The 16,055-nt window shown below is 48.1% G+C and overlaps 8 protein-coding genes across 8 annotated transcripts; 4 read left to right on the top strand and 4 right to left on the bottom strand.

Annotated features, from left to right (window-relative positions):
- Positions 1-1,890: 1,890 nt before the first annotated feature.
- Positions 1,891-2,401, top strand: N7469_010830 (uncharacterized protein; the record flags this gene model as incomplete). The annotated part of the gene is made up of 2 exons (XM_056649735.1): positions 1,891-2,126; positions 2,194-2,401. 2 exons carry the CDS (start codon positions 1,891-1,893, stop codon positions 2,399-2,401), a joined length of 444 nt encoding a protein of 147 aa, XP_056496866.1.
- A 1,955-nt stretch (positions 2,402-4,356) lies between these two features.
- Positions 4,357-5,031, top strand: N7469_010831 (uncharacterized protein; the record flags this gene model as incomplete). The annotated part of the gene is made up of 1 exon (XM_056649736.1): positions 4,357-5,031. One exon carries the CDS (start codon positions 4,357-4,359, stop codon positions 5,029-5,031), a length of 675 nt encoding a protein of 224 aa, XP_056496867.1.
- Positions 5,032-5,788: 757 nt separating this feature from the next.
- Positions 5,789-6,992, top strand: N7469_010832 (amidohydrolase family protein; the record flags this gene model as incomplete). Its single annotated transcript, XM_056649737.1, has 3 exons — positions 5,789-6,214; positions 6,268-6,745; positions 6,802-6,992. The coding sequence occupies 3 exons, from the start codon at positions 5,789-5,791 to the stop codon at positions 6,990-6,992; spliced, it is 1,095 nt and encodes a 364-aa protein (XP_056496868.1).
- A 65-nt stretch (positions 6,993-7,057) lies between these two features.
- On the bottom strand, positions 7,058-8,269 carry N7469_010833 (uncharacterized protein; the record flags this gene model as incomplete). The annotated part of the gene is made up of 1 exon (XM_056649738.1): positions 7,058-8,269. The coding sequence occupies one exon, from the start codon at positions 8,267-8,269 to the stop codon at positions 7,058-7,060; it is 1,212 nt and encodes a 403-aa protein (XP_056496869.1).
- A 413-nt stretch (positions 8,270-8,682) lies between these two features.
- On the bottom strand, positions 8,683-10,851 carry N7469_010834 (peroxisomal copper amine oxidase; the record flags this gene model as incomplete). The annotated part of the gene is made up of 3 exons (XM_056649739.1): positions 8,683-9,029; positions 9,087-10,337; positions 10,398-10,851. 3 exons carry the CDS (start codon positions 10,849-10,851, stop codon positions 8,683-8,685), a joined length of 2,052 nt encoding a protein of 683 aa, XP_056496870.1.
- Positions 10,852-11,861: 1,010 nt separating this feature from the next.
- Positions 11,862-13,380, bottom strand: N7469_010835 (CCR4-NOT core DEDD family RNase subunit POP2; the record flags this gene model as incomplete). The annotated part of the gene is made up of 2 exons (XM_056649740.1): positions 11,862-12,818; positions 12,937-13,380. 2 exons carry the CDS (start codon positions 13,378-13,380, stop codon positions 11,862-11,864), a joined length of 1,401 nt encoding a protein of 466 aa, XP_056496871.1.
- A 222-nt stretch (positions 13,381-13,602) lies between these two features.
- On the top strand, positions 13,603-13,936 carry N7469_010836 (NADH dehydrogenase [ubiquinone] 1 beta subcomplex subunit 3; the record flags this gene model as incomplete). Its single annotated transcript, XM_056649741.1, has 2 exons — positions 13,603-13,700; positions 13,768-13,936. 2 exons carry the CDS (start codon positions 13,603-13,605, stop codon positions 13,934-13,936), a joined length of 267 nt encoding a protein of 88 aa, XP_056496872.1.
- A 555-nt stretch (positions 13,937-14,491) lies between these two features.
- Positions 14,492-16,012, bottom strand: N7469_010837 (uncharacterized protein; the record flags this gene model as incomplete). Its single annotated transcript, XM_056649742.1, has 1 exon — positions 14,492-16,012. The coding sequence occupies one exon, from the start codon at positions 16,010-16,012 to the stop codon at positions 14,492-14,494; it is 1,521 nt and encodes a 506-aa protein (XP_056496873.1).
- Between the last annotated feature and the right edge of the window lie 43 nt (positions 16,013-16,055).

Below are 16,055 nucleotides of genomic sequence, written 5' to 3' on the forward strand. Positions count from 1 at the left end.
CGATGGCTGGTAACAGTATACATCGAAACAGTGGTTCGTATCATAGACTTGTACTGATTGAGTCTAGACTCATACTGCATCGAGCTGTTACAGAAGTGAAGATTCGGACGGCGAACTGATGGGGTACGTTGTGTGTCGGACGATCACCAGCTGGCTAGTAGCCGGCGCCAAGGCGATATATCGTCATGGGTGTGGTAATGGAATATGTAGGCTACAGCAGGGCCTTGTGTGATCCATCACGCGTCAGATGGGACCCCAATCAACCTGCAGGTCCCGATAGTGCTACTTCTATCATTTATTCCCGTGCCACTACTACGTACTTTGTTCATAACAGAAAAGAAAAAAAAAAGAACTGAGATTGGACAGATTATAACAATCAAGGTAAAGTGATTATGGCTCCAAGGTAAGAATCATGCATGGCTGTCTTGGATTCTCGTAATAATGGACAAGATGATAATTGAAGATTGCTAGGAGGCCGCAAGGCGAGTAGCTTGAGCAAATGAGAATTCGGAGCATCAGAAAGGAGAATGGGGGAACAAAGCAAAGGGAGGAATGGGTGGGAGTGGATCACCACGGGATTCAAAAAATGAAAAAAAAAAAAAATTCAAGGATAGAATAGAGAGAAGAAAGAAAAAGAACATAAAAAAAAAAAATTCAAAAAGTCTGCATAATTTCCCCGAAAGGCACCTAGATATTATCATTTTTGTTGGAAAGTAGATAGCTCCAGTGTCGAAAGCTCTGGGGTGGATCCCAACTCCGGGGAGCTTTCGACGATCAGGACGGATAGACACGTCATATTTCCATTAGGTATGTACTCTTTTATGCTATGTATGTACCGCCTTGGCTGCTTGTAATTTGCTGCCCACAATTCAAAATATCTGTCGATGGCCTTAGCGTGCTGTAGGACAATTTCATAAAACTCGGATACACATAACCAAGTCGCTGTATTTTTTGTCATATCGTGTTATAGATGATCGCTTGTATAAAAATAGTGCCGCCGCGCCGGCACGACCGAGACCGCTCGGTCGGGACCCAAGGGTCGGTGTGATACCCTAAATGATCACATCTGTAGATACCTTTTTAGGGTTGCTCGTTCCTAGAGTTGCCACAAATCGCAAACGGTCGGAGTGTCCCGGTGATGACCAGAATTCTGATCTGCGAGGAGCAAGTGGAATGATCCATCTTAAAACCCAATTGGGGTTGTCTCCCCTCACTCACTGAGGTGTTTTCACTTGGCTTCCTTTACCCATCCATCTCCTGTCACGCCGCCGCGGATGAACTGAACCACTCCAGGATTGTTTCCTCTTACCCTAACCTCATGGACCTGTGGCTTTTTCTTTTTCTTTTTCTTTTTCTATTTTTTTTTTTCCTATTTTGATTTATTTGCATTCCAGACAGAGATCCACCCAGTTCTATCACGATGGCCATCGATCCCCCCCAACTAACCTAGGTCCTCACTCCACTTCTCTCTTGTGCAAGCTTATTGATCGCAGAGTGTAGGTCTAAAGTACTGCGATGGTCCCAAACCTCCGATCCTTCAATCCCCGCGCCTTAAATTTCCTCAAGTCCAGGCAACGCTGAGCTCTGTAGTTCTCATTATTTAAACGAAAATGTTCCCAGCTCCTATACTAGGAGGTTTCTCGGAGTGGTTTCCACTACCACTTCTTGTTGGTCTCGTCCTTTTTGTTTGATTGCCCACTCTCTTTTTTACAGGAACTATACTTCATACTTCATCACATAAAATCAATCGTCGCTCCCTTCTTTCCAAAACTATATTCACTTTTACAAAACTCGAGTCGACCGTACCCCTTATCCACTGTCAACTTTCCAAACTTCTTTTTATCACCATTGGCGTCTAGTATGGGCCACCCAGACCCGCATTTGTGGGACATGGCAACACAGTCCCTGTTCGCAGGACTCCAGCTACTACCTCATGAAAGTGGCCCCCCTGTCGAGTGCGAATTATACCATGATGAAGCTGAAGACTCGCATGAGGTGAACCATGACCGGCCTGACAGATCTCCGGCTCCATTGTCTTCCTCCAGTGACAAGAGCGCGGAAATTAATTCGTCGCAAGACAGCAGTGGAGCTACAACAGTCGCCCCAACAGACGTCGGCTTGCCTGGGTAAGTTTGGGACATGCCAATTGCTAGTCTTCTCATACGAATTATACTGACGAGAATCATCACGCAGGCGGACTCAGCCTCGGAAATTCTACTGCCAATCTTGTGAAAACAAGCCTGGATTTACAAGAGAGTCAGATCTCCGTCGGCATATGTTTTTCACCAAAAAGCACGGTGGAGAGAATCGGTTCGTCTGCTTCTGCGAATCTGCTTTCAGTCGCAAAGACAATTTCATGAACCATCTCAAGAGCCATGGGGGACATAGCCTCGCATCTTGAGTTGAAGCCACCTGCCTCTCTTTTCGACATCTCTTTTGTATTACGTTGACACCCCTTTACCAATTTCATGTCTCATTCCTAGAGCCTATGCCCATTTTCGTGACACGATAATGAGACTTGTCGCTAATGTATAATGAATGTTCTCAAAGCAAATATCCTTTCTATATGAATGTTCCGGTCTCATTATCACTTATACAAGGATCGCACTCTAAATCCCTCTACCCCGAAAAACATACGCAGCCAATATTAAGCATGCATATGACTTGTCAAATTTACATTAAGAGTGTTTTTGAGTGACTTGAGATCTACAACGAACTTCTCTGATGAGCGAAACTCTTGCCGTTCGTGTTTAGTGATAAACTTGACAATCAGTCCCCTAGTCTAGTGTATGCTAAACGACGAAAGCAGAGTGCTGATATCCAAGACGGCTTGTAGGCTAGTCAGAAACCAGCGTAGAAGACACTGTCATCCTATAGATGATTCGCTCATTCAAAAAGAAATAGGCGGGAACCCAGAGCCTAATTTGTTCTGGGAGCGGTGTCCATGTATTATTGTATTCCAGATTACCAGGTACTGCCACACTTCACACCGAATCTTAGAAATACCCCGGTGGCGTCAACGGAAAGCCGAGAGTGACGTTCCCCGGAAATTTGGCGCCTTCATCAAACAAAAGGATTTCTTCATTGGACTGGCAATACAATGCAGAAACGGACAAATTCCCCAACTGGGTTTCGATGGGTACCGCGGGCTCGCTGCCAAGATGTTCTGCCCTTGCAGAATCTCTATGCTCAATACCTTTGAGATCAACCGGGATATCGGGGGTGGTTCAGATGCATGTTCCATCCACACACGATCTGACATTCCGGATCCCTCTCGAGTGACACGATGCATCTTGCACACCAGTTATCCTCGTTATATTCCGCGAAATGCACGAGATGCGGAGATACATGAGAAACCAAAAGTACCATTTATTCCAAAAGTACCATTTCTTCCAAAAGTACCAAAATACAGTAGTCCTACTGTATGAGTCCCGGCTGGGTGCTCCACATGGCCGATCATCGAGCCTTCCAGGACGGGCAGAGCTGCATAGTACCGTAGGCGGGGCCCACATGGAGTTTGCGAAAGCCGTGGAGCCAGCTGCATGTCTGAACGGATACAATCGCAATCCTCAAAGCTATCTCGTTTCTTCACGATCGTCGGTCAGCAACAGTAGAATGTGTCCGGGAAATTACATCGTCTCAATTTCTGCGGGTTGACAAGCAATGGACCCAACAGGATGCGGAGCCCGCACAATCAGTACGCCAAAGTAGCTCTTAAGGTGGGGATTCTCCCTTCCCCTTGCTCTGTATCTATTTTGAGCTGCAACGATGCTTGAACTTAATTCAAGGTCAGGTGTAGCGGCCAATAAGCCTATCAGGCCTCGAGGTTATGTGTAATGGATCGTGTAGGTATTTGGCGCGGACTGTTCAAATGCAGAGGGAGAGAGCATGTACTATTCCCCCCCCCCCCAAGCCCGGCTCATGATTGCCAAACCAAACCCCTTTCCGTTGTATTTCGAGTCTAGATCAATTCAAGGTGACCAGTCTTCTCTGCGCCTTATGCAAATCAAATTGGAAGACTGGTTAGGAAGGCACAGGGCGACGGAATAGGGTATGCCCACACCAACTCCTCCATGCGATAGTATTCTATTCGTCGCCTTTGAAGCCCTCAGGCGATTACTCTCAATTTTGCGGGCAAAGAAAGAAGGCGCTGGGTGGTAGGCGTATCGACGCCTAGAATGGACAGAAATTAGCTTATAAACGCCCTTCTGTCGAGGGCAAATCGTTCATATCGCATCTTTCATACTAGTGGACTTAACTATTCATCCATTTTCTGACCCATTAAGTCGAAAATAACATATAATCACGATGGATTTCAGTCACGAGTTCACTGAGAGCTGCGCTGCTAACAGTCACATGTTCGACTTACGCAGTTACGGCAACGAGCTTCAATACCGGGCCCGCGAGGCCGAGCCCATCAACCCCCAAGAGTCTGGCATGCGAGGGCAGGATGCGCTTCGCTGGAATCAAGGCCATGTTCCCTCCAGTTCATTTCAAATGGCACCTTTCTCATCCGCGCAGAACAGCCATGACAGACTAATGTCTGCATTTCACTCTCAAGAAAATCAATTCGATCATTTTGTTGCTACCGGCCATGCAGTTCCTCCTGCTCATGCAATCACCGGTAACTGGCGGGGGGCTGAGTACAGATCGATCCCCTGGCCCTACCACAACGCCCCCTCCATGAACGTCAATGAGATCGAAAGATCTGCGATGTCTCCAGAAACCTTCTCCCGGAGACTTGAACCCATCGCCCCAATCCCAAATATTCCTATCGCTCCCCAGCGTGCAGATCATCAGAATGAGCGTCCATTTCGATGTGAGTGGAAGGGTTGTTCTAACAAGATCGGCTTTCACAAAGTGACTTGCCTACGTCGACATGTTGAGACCATCCATATTACGCCTGGATCCTTCATTTGCTCATACCACCATTGCGCAAAGAGCTTCAACCGCCGAGAACACGCCCGAAACCATGAGCGAGTGAAACATGAGGGCGAGGATATTTTTGATGATGATTTCTGTTGCAATTGAATTCGGGTCACTCCAAATGATGTGTCCTTACTTATCTTCCATTTCCACTTTATCTCTCAATGTCATATATTTCTATCTCCCAGAAGCTTAAGCAGCTTAGGCTTATTTTTAACTTTGTTTTTTATCCGATAACCACATCAGTAAGATCGTCTCCACATGATCCGACTCTAATCTGGATCTGTGCACATTGCCTTAATATTCATCAATCCCCTGGCCTTAAAGTGTATATCACTGGTAATACAATTTTGAAATCAAGACCGCCAAGTTTGAATATATATAGCAAGGATGCGCAATGATTTCTCAGGTCTTGATGTGACAAAAATCGATAGCTTCAGAGCCATGTTTTGGCACTGAAGTACACTGTCCAATTCAGGTTAACGACATACGCCAAGACGGGTTCCCTTTGGAAATTAGCTCCATTCGTCGGTTATTTTATGGCCAGCAACATATCTAGCTCATACACTAGTGTATGGGCTGCGTCTGCAATGTATCATTTGACATCTGATCGGCTTTTACCACCCAATCGAACATAAATTAAAAGATGAAATGTACTAATTTCAGCTGCGCTTTAGCCCCGCCTCTGATAGTGCAGTGTTTATAACTCTTGCATTGCCATCATTGTTTTCAATTCTGATAGCAAGGTTCTCACTCCGTTTGACACCATTTGAAGTCCTGTTCAGCGGCCAACTATATCAGGAACGCCCACAAATAAACATAGTCAAGCCTGGCAGCTGCATCTTCTGCACATTACATTAAAATGGTCTCTCTTCCGTGGGCCATTTTCCTTGGATGTGCACTTGCTCGCTATGCCACCGGTCATTCAATTAGTGCTCCTTATCGAATTGATGTGCACTCCCACGCCATTCCAGACATTTGGAAACAGGCGATGATTTCAGCCGGGTTTCCAGTCAAAAATGGCACTTTGTATAACGATGGTGCGCCGGTTCCTGATTGGTCATTGGACTCGCATATCGACTCCATGGATACACTTGGAGTGAATTATTCGACTCTGAGCATCACTGCCCCTGGAATCTCTTTCGTAAAAGATGCTCGAAAGGCTAAATCATTGGCACGGCGCATCAATCTGCTGCTCCATGAGTACACGGAGATTCATCCGACTCGGTTAGGTGCACTCTGCTTACTTCCTCTTCCCCATGTGAAAGAAGCGATTGCAGAAATAGAGGTAAATATCAATTCTCAAGAGAACATGAGGACTTTTCTGATATGGAACTACAGTTTTGTCTGAACACTTTACATTTTGCGGGAGTTGGATTATTCACCAACACAGACGGCCTTTACCTCGGTGACTCCAAGATGGATCCTGTTTTTGAAGCCTTGAATAGGTTCAATGCTAGCGTATTCGTTCACCCAGCTGCTCCAACATGTACTTCCGTCGCCCTGAACCACCCAATGCCGATGATAGAGTACCCTTTTGATACAGTTCGCGCAATTGAAAACCTGCTACTCACCGGTCAACGTTCACGATATCCCGATCTCAAAATGATATTCTCACATGGTGGCGGAGCAATACCATATCTGGCTACTCGCGTCGCCGGCGTCGCAACACTCGACTATGCAGGTGGAATTCCTTTCCCAGAGAGTCTTGCGCAGCTTGCTGGATACTACTTCGATGTCGCCAGTGCAACGTCTACTATCCAGCTCGCTGCCCTGAAAAGCTTTATTGGAGCACAAAAGCTCGTTACTGGGATTGACTGTGAGTTGTTTTCTTTGAGAAATTTTCAAAGATGAAAGATTGACTGATATCAAAAGATCCATATGTCCCGCTTTCCCAGGCACAGCCGGGTGTATCTGGTATCCAAGCAAATGGTAATTTCAGCGATGATGAAATGGATCTCATCAGGTACCAGAATGCTTTGGATATCTTTCCTCGCATTGCGAACGCGTTGAGAGAGACTGGATCGAGAAAGATAAAGATCGTTAGAAGGCAATTGATATCGTAAATAGCCAGTGGTGAAATATAGCATCCAATGGCAAATCCTTTTTATTTTAGTTATTTCAACTATGTCTATTCTTTCAAAAGCAAACCCTTCTTGAAAGGTTCAAAAGGCTCAAATTCCTTTGCGGGAGGTAATTCACTCTGCACCCACTTGAGAATGCCAGATCGAAGCCAATGGGCGTATGTATGCGGCACATCATCAGATCCTTCGTGCCGTCTCCAGAGGGAGCCCAGTGTATCACCGAGGACCTTCAAAATCAGACCATGCGCAAGCTTAAAAGCAAAGCTCTTAGTCAAGCAAGCCTCTACAATCTCCCTCGCCTTCCTTTGATCTTCGGACTCTTCTTCTCCATTCGACGGAAGTGGGAGTGACATCAGTTCAAAGGCCTTTGGGCCATCCCAACCAGTCATGTCGTTGATTAATTGCGATCCGACCATATAGTCCATTGCGTAGATGTGCTTCGCTGAGTATTCGGGCCCATTCCATCCTCCTTCGACGTCAACAAGACCCATGACAAGGGAGATCACCTGTCCTTGAATGATATAATCGGTCAAGATTTCAGTGGCTTCTTCGATGCTGATGATTCTTCCTTCATCTTCATATCCTTTCGGTGCCTGTAACATCGGGACACCCTTCAGTAAAGGCGATTTACACATTCCTTCCGTCGAATTTTTGCCTTCCCACAACTTCAAGAAAAGTTGATGGCAGCGTTGGAAAAAGGGATTATTACGTCTGGATCCCAGAAAATAGTTGGTCAGACATACACTGTCAAATCTGAATGAAATGACCTCGCGAGGCGATTCTGGGTTTGCAACGGTCGTATGCCAAAGGCGATCGAGATCTCCAATCATAATCAAGCCTACATCTGCATAGATACCGCCATACTTGACCAGTAATGGGAATCGGACAAGATCCGATGTATGCTGAGCAGCATGATGGCCAGCAATTGTACCCTCAGTAAAAGCCGGAGGAAATGTTTCCGGATCGTTGACATTGAGATAATTGGCGACATTCAATTCGGACCCTGGGCACAGATTAAGTACACGAATTACCCATCCCTGTCTTGCGAAGCGTCGATGCCATGCTCGGATGTTGCGTTTTGTATAAGGGTGCATGTCTTCATAACCAGAATGCCAGAAGAACCAGATATTCTTGTCATCTGATATAGTGGGCTTCGGGTGTTGAATATCGAAATCGATCTCTCCATCAGAGCGCTGATCGATTTGTTCGGCGGATAGGGTTTGCAGTCCTTCTGGACGTGGATAGGAGAATGAATCCATACTGGTATTATCCAGGACAATTGCGATGAATATGGAGTTGGAAGACAGGATTTTCCCCTGGATCTATATAAATACGACGATTAGGACAAGATGCAACTTGGTTGGCTTGACTCATCATGAATCGTGATGAGTTTGGCGCCACCAAAGCCGCGTGTGGAGCGAGGCGGGTCGCCCCAAAGGCGACTGATTGGACTGTCATTGCCCAAACACAGGTGTGTATGTGGAGTATACTTCATACTATGCATGAAGTTTTAAGCGATGCTCATAGTACCATTGGCAGTGATTTTGGATACTACAATATTGAAACTTGAAATAGAATATCATTCGCTTGAACATAAAAGTGGGAGAAAACTGAATAGTTACACCAGCCCCATGCAAAATCTTCCCCAACCCAGATAGCTTCTTCCATCACACTAGACAAGCACACTAGAACCATCACTCTTCTTACACCCGCACGCATTTGCACCAGCTGCAACCTGTGATGGCGTGCGTGCATAGCTAGGTGGCACGTCAAGAGCAGGGTTTCGGTCGAAGAAGTTTCGCGGACGGAGAAGTAATGTCATTGGCTCGGCAGGCATGATAGGGTAGTCCTCCGGCGCAGGGAAATGGGTGAGGCCAAATGTATGCCACAAAACAACATCCGTATTATCGATGGAGCTGTTGGGTCCAGCGGCTTCAATCCATGCTGGGATACCGTGAGATGGCTCGCCGGATGTCTGTGGGACGTGGCGACCAGCGGGATGGATTTCATCGTCGGAGTCTGCAAAATTTAAATTGTTAGTAATTCAAATTGGATGGTTGCACGGGATAGACTTACATTTTGTGACGTGAACTGCATGTCGAGCGAACCCAGCACGCTTCCAGACTAGGCTGCCGTCTTTGGGAAGCAGTGGTGGTACCTCACGACTAACCAGCTTGTAGCAGACAGGCTTTTTGCTGAAGGGGTTGAGTTTATTTGTGTTTGACATTTCCCAAGTTCGACTGGTAGAGCCATCATAATCGGACATTGCCTCGAGAGGGGTACTGAATTTGGTCTTTTTGGCGTAAAAAGCATTTCCATATGGGTTCTCGGCACTTCCAACTTCACCCTCTCCACGGACGGCGTCAACCTGGAACACCGTATTATTAGGTCCATCGATATTGGGATCAACGCGGAGACAGAAGAGATGCTGGTGATTATGCGCATTGACACCGGGGTAGACTTCGGTGCCCCAGCCCTTGGTATCCTCGCCAGGGTTAATGGAGTAGGTGTTCAAGATACCAGTTAGCTTAATCTCAAGCTGGACAGTTCCATCCTGGTGGAAGATCCAGTACACGCAGTACTCATAGTTTGCCGCGGTGAAAATGTGCGAGATAATAAGCTTGCGACCACGGGTTACAACAAGAGACTCGTCGCGGAAATCGGTGTGCTTGAAGAGAATACCAGCGTCTTCTTCATGGATACAGATAGCGTTCTTGATGATTGTGGATGCTCCAGCACGGTTCACAAATGCTGCATCCATGTAATGAATTGCACCCTTGCAGTCGCAGCCCAGAGCAAGGCTGTTGGTCATGTAGCCGCCACCGTATTCGCCCAGGTCAAACGCATGTTTCCGCTGGTGAGGATGTTCGGGGTTACCGTATGGGACAACCATCTCTGCAAGCGAGAGGCGCCAAAAGATGGGTCGAACATTACCCTTGTCATTGAATGTGATGTTGTTCAAGACGATACCTTCGCGATAGTTGAAACCGACATGGATGTTCCAGTTTTGCCAGTCGATGCTGCGACCATTGACCTGGAAGGAAACTCCCTCTGGCTGGGTAATGTGGATTGGTTTGATATCAGTACGGAAGCCACCTTCTTTTTCAATCGCCTCAGGATGATAGTTGTTTGGCAGAGCCTTGTTAAGGGGCCTCCTCACAGTAGGCACATCAATGTGGATGATCTTCTTTTCCTCTGAGTTATAGATGGGACAGAAGTCTAGTGGAAAGGTATACTGCGAATCGTCGACATGAGGACGGTAGTACATGAGAGCTTGTTGCAGCCGAACACCCGTACCGAAGCGCTCATCATATCCAATTGTCCAGGCTATACAAGTTATCAGGTCAGTAATGACTCTTATTATTTAGACAGTCTCTTTTCACTCACGATCACAGTACACCTTGTGCATATCCTCTGGAGGAATACCAATGATGCCGCATTGTTCAATGACCTTCGGATCCTTTCGCACAACATGCTCAACCTCCTGAAGATCTTCCATCGTGATCAGAGGCTGAACATTTGGAGTATGTTTCCATTCAACAATTTTGTTCTGGTCCAGGTCTACCACTCCATCATAAACCTTGCCGCCAGGTGCAATAGCCACAACGTCTGCTGCCCGAGCTGGTCGCTTCGCCGTTTCTGGGCTCGCAAGCCAGGCCATCATCTCGGCCTTCCGTGGCTCAAAGAGTGTGACTGCATTGAAGTTGAGTTGTCCATGCTCCCTTCGGATCAAACTGACTGTAGCATCAATCTCTGAGGTGGACAAGGGATCCAACGGATGAGGAGGGGGAGCTGTCGCATTGACCTGATGGGTCAATTGCTGAAGTCGATCGAGAACCATGCCGGGTGATTTTTTCTGCAGAAATCTTCGAACAAGCCGAAATTCTCCTGGTATATCGAGTGTTATCGAGTAGTGATTTTATAGTTCTCCAGATCCAAGCCCTAAGTATGGATGGATCAGAGGGGTGGTGATAGTGTAACCCTAGGATAAGATATTGTTGACCGACGACAGGGTCTTTTGAGTATTTAAATGCACCTTCTGCAACCCCCTCATACACCGATATCGCCTTACGTCCATCAATACGATTAGATAGACGCATCTGCTGTCCGAGTCCGAGATGTCGTGGAACACTACAAATGCGGAGACCGGATCCCTTTACCAAATTGGGAATAGTGTGGTCACTCATGATCCAAAAGGGAAACTCGTTGCTGGCCATTGATAGACGAACATCCGGGGAGTATTCACGGGTATCACGAGGATGAGTGATGGGATGACTACTATGAATTGCTCATACTAGCTAATAGTTGAGGGATCGTCTTCTCCTTTGTCGCATCTCGCTTCTCAATGCAGGCATGGAAGCCTTTCGCATACTAGGAATGGAAGCGTATTTTCTACCAGTCAAGATCTCTACTCGCTCTTCCGAGTCAATGTCATGAAATAAGTAGCGAAATTGAATTTACGAAGAGCTACCAACAAACATGAATAGTAAATGAGCAGACCCATTGTAAGCAAACTCCAGGTCTACCTATAAGATTGACAGTATAGAACGAGACCATAGCGAGAACAGGCAAAGGCCATGGCCCAAACGCCTTACAGATGGAATTCAAGATAGCACAACCAAATCAAAAACACCATACACGCCCCCTTGCCAACCCGACACTCACCTAGGCGCAAGAGAGATCCTGGAGAATAAGGATCTATGCAAACGACAGGCGAGAGAAGACAATGCCGAAGATCGAGAAAAACCAGCACGCAGTCTTCGTGCCTATGTACATCATCATATCGTATCAGACTTCCGCCACCAACCTATCTATCTTCGACGATAGGTTATATTCCTTCAGTCCTCTATTTCATGATTTGCCGGTGATGAAAGCGCTTGGTGTCGGGAATCCATGTTGCGGCGTATGTGCGCCGGTTCCAATGTGACCCGTATTAGGCGTGCTCGGAGTTCCAGTGGCTGAATAAATAGTAGCTCCATTCAGATTCGGTGTTTGTTGCGCCATTTGATAACTGAGGGCAGGCATTTGTCCATTCAGCCCCCAGATCTGCCCGGAGTACTTGCTTTCGTCAATTGAACCGTTGAAGACTAACTGACGCATTTTCCAGTATATCTCGCCAGTAACGAGAGAATCGGATCCAGCTTGGTGGGCAATTCCAACGCGCTTAACACCTAGTTCATCTGCAATATCCTGTAGGCCAGATTTTTGGCCCAGGTTCGTGAGGATTTGTGCCGCGGCTTGGGTGAGAGGAGAGTCGTTAACGGCCTGGTTGCGGCCGGCGTGCTTCATAAGGTATTTGATATCGTAGAGGGAAGGGAAAAAGATGGTGAGGAGTTTATGGAATTCCTCTTCGTTCTCAGGCAAAGCGGTGCAAAGCATAATTTTCATCAGATATCCAAAGTCGTAGCCAGAGTGGAAGGAGACCCAGTGAACATCATCGAGCAAGACCAGGCCTGAACTGATTAGCAAAGAGCCAAACTCAAAGGGATCAATTCCATTCTTTTCGTGCATATTGAAATCGATTCCGGATTTAGCGAGCATGGTGGTCGAATCCTGAGCGTACATGTCGTTTTCTAACGAGAACCGGAAGTTGAATTGCCATGTGCAAGGTGCGGGCATGCCGTAAGGTTGTCCATTTGCGTCGGTCCCTGATAGTGGAGGTACTTCTCCGTCCTCATTGAACAATGTTATACCCAGCTGAATCATCTTTAACAAGTCGACATTACATCGAAGCGTTTGATAGTGGTAGTCTGCCTTATTCGTGAACTGGCCGATCGGTCGTGCGACGATTCCTGGAAATTCGGTATCCTTGGTTTTAGTTAGTATCATAGTTTTCCGACGACGTCAGAGGACAAAGAATTTCTGTTTGGAGGATAATTCTCTCTTCCGGGTGTCCGTCATTGTTGGCAAATTGGGTTGTTCTTACCATGCTGATGTAAGGGTACTTGTCCACCAAGGACCTCAGTACAGCCATTTCATGGGCCAGGTTATGTTTCCACACATCTCTTATACGTGATTTCACCGCACCCGTCTTCGCATCAAGGGCTAACCGTCCGTCGTGGCCTTGGTGAAGTTGCTGTTGTTGCATCTGAGCTCCACGCGCGAATCCCATCTGAGCCGCATGGCTAGCGAGACCTGTGCCACCGCCATCAGCGCCAACGGCAGCAAAGCCAGCCGCCGACATACCATTGGACATGCCCGCACCAGAGAGTGTGAAGGGATTCATGTTCGTGTTCGGGTTGCCAGCGAAACCGGGGTGGCCACCGAGTGAAGGGGGCGGAAGAGCGCTCGCTGACTGTGGATGATGTTGGGACTGAAGCTGAGCTTGTTGTTGTAAAGAATATGGGGCGCCTGAGACCAGATGGCCCATATCTGCCGGCTGGTGGTGGCATTGTGAAAAGATCAGGCGCATAGAAGAGAGTGTTCAGTTCAGATTCGGCGGCTCGACTCCGTAGCGGGCGTGGGAGCTATGGGCCCCGCCGTATCGGGACTAGCGCCAAGCACGCACCGCCTTTGACTTCACTCAGTTCGCTCCCTCTGAAGTCCGTGGATTACCAACTCGAACTTCAAGTCTTTCCTCCCCTCGCCCACCATGCCTGCTCGGAACCCTACCGGCTTTGATATCAACCAGCTTAAGGCTGCGGCCTCTCCCAATTCTATCTGGGCCAAGCGGGATCCCTGGGCTCGCAAGTACGATCGCTTCCCCGTTTCCGACAACCGCCTGGTTTCCTGTATCGCGATACTAACAATTGAATAGTGAGGCCTGGCGCTACACCGGTCCATTCACTCGGTGGAACCGCTTCAAGGGACTCTTCCCCGGTCTCGGCATCGCTACCGTCGCATTCACTGCTTACTGCGCATACGAGCACTTCTTCCTGAAGGATGACCACCATGGTGACGGTAACCACGGCGAGGCCCACCACTAAATTGTCCCTTTGGAGAGAAATGCACGGAACAGTCGTCAATAACTCGACTATTGACGATATTTCAAAAGACGAATACCCCAGAAGATGAGATCCGGTCTCATCCCGGCAAAGGACGGAAACTCTACGGTTCGATAGTGGCAGCCATGACTTTATCATTGGGGAGAGAGGGCAATGCCGCGTTTTTGCAGCGATGCACTATATGTTTCTCTTGAACTAAGGCTTGCAAAGCATGGCCAACGGAAGGAGTGTTGGTGGATTTGTCGGATGTACATAGAACATGTTCAATTATCAAGATGTTTTTTTTATCGTTTAAACCCGATGTGGCTTCTACGATATTTCTATCATTGATTATTATTTAAGCTCACCCTAACAGTCAAGCTTCACTATTCACTATTTATTTTTCTCATGACAGGTCTTCGAAGTGCAAATGTGAATTCGGTCATTCCGTACTCTATGGGTGTAACATGATATCATAAATCGCATTCAGTCTCCTCCGCAATAACGAGGAGAAAGGATCTTTTTGTTCCGTATGCTTTTCTTGGCAGGCGCATCTATTTACTCATCCTCAAAAACAAGGGAGACACCATCATCTCCGGCGGTGACAACGCGCTGGCCATCGAATCCCTGGACAAAGCCCATGATACCACCAGCCTGTTCACCATCCTCGTTCTCAGAGAGTCCCATGTGTCCCTTCCACTCTTTCAAAAGACCCTGGCCAGCAGCTGTGGTTCCACCACGAGCGTCCCAGCGGCGAACAATGCCATCAAGGCCAACTGTGGTAAGCAACCAAGGCCGGCCCTGAGCAGCACCTCCTGGGCGGGGACCAGCAGGGACCCTGCTGTGCAAGAACTCAACCTTGACGACAGCGCTGCCTTCATGCGCCTCCTTCACATGACGACGGACGGCGAATCGGTGAGCGGCGTCATACAGAGCGACGGAGCCATCGACGGAACCCGCAGCCAGTAGAGTCAGCGGAGGCTGGGAGAATGACAAAGTCTCAATACCGTCAGACTGAGCCTGGAGGTCAGCGACAATAGTCCCTGCAGCAGATGCAGTGGCCGCCTGAGCACCCGACGCCTTGCCCTTTGCAGCCTGTGGACCACCCGTAATGCGAGGCATACCGACAACCTTGATGTGACCCTCCGCACCACCAACAGCAGCAATTCCACCACCAGGTGAGATAGCGATGGAATACAGACCACCCTCAACGGCGAAACGCTGATCCTCCGCAGTCAACCCAACAATAGCGTTGGTACCAGGCGAGCCGGCGATACCAGCTGCGGCAGCAGCACCGAACACGTCGTAAACGTAGAAACTTCCATCCTCCGACACAGTCGCAAGCAAGTTTCCGTCCGGTGTCCAAGCGCCGGCCGTGCAGGACTCGGTATGCTGGAAGAAAGTCTGAATGATGGAGATAGGTTGAGAATCGGTATGGTCGATGCGGAAAACCCAAGCGCTACCGTCATTGGCACCCATTGCAACGACATTCCGCTTCTCCTCGCTACCTTGCTGGTAAGGGCAGACTGCTACCCAATTAATTTCCTCGACTTCTTGGGCTTCAGCAACAAACTCCCACGCAATTCCTGTCTTCTGGGGCGTCGAGTCCCGCCATGCCCGGAGCTTGCCGTCCAGCCCTGCCGTTACGACGTACTCGCCTGCCGGCTCGGTGAAAGCTACAGCATTAACGGTATCAGTGTGTCCATCGAGCTTGGAGAGGGGGTTCAGTGAGGCCCGTTCTCGTGGCTGGGGGTTTGATTCGTAGCTTGAGGGGAGAACGGGTCGCTCAGCAGGCGTCGAGTCGAAGATGTAAGCTGTGTCATCACCAGCGCCAGTGATTACGATGTTGTTGTGAATTGGGTGTTGCGCGATGCAGAAGACAGAGTCTGAGTGCGAGTCGAAGTGTGCTGAGGAGTTGTTCTCGAAAGTGATTTGCTCGTCGATGGTCATATTTTGGTCCTCATCTTCCCCATCTGACTCCATGGGGTGGTCTTCATCGCGGGTAAAGATTTCCTCTGCCTCATCAGCGCCAACGAAGGCTTCCTCCTCGTTCTCGCGGTGGGGATCTTGTGATGACATCTTTGAAGCTGTTAATAGCTCTAGTTATATTTATGCAATGATT

The sequence above is a fragment of the Penicillium citrinum genome (assembly GCF_028827155.1).
Source record: "Penicillium citrinum strain IBT 23319 chromosome Unknown utg000009l:1.0-4274883.0:1.0-4276374.0, whole genome shotgun sequence".
In the NCBI taxonomy this organism is placed as follows: Eukaryota; Fungi; Ascomycota; class Eurotiomycetes; order Eurotiales; family Aspergillaceae; genus Penicillium; species Penicillium citrinum.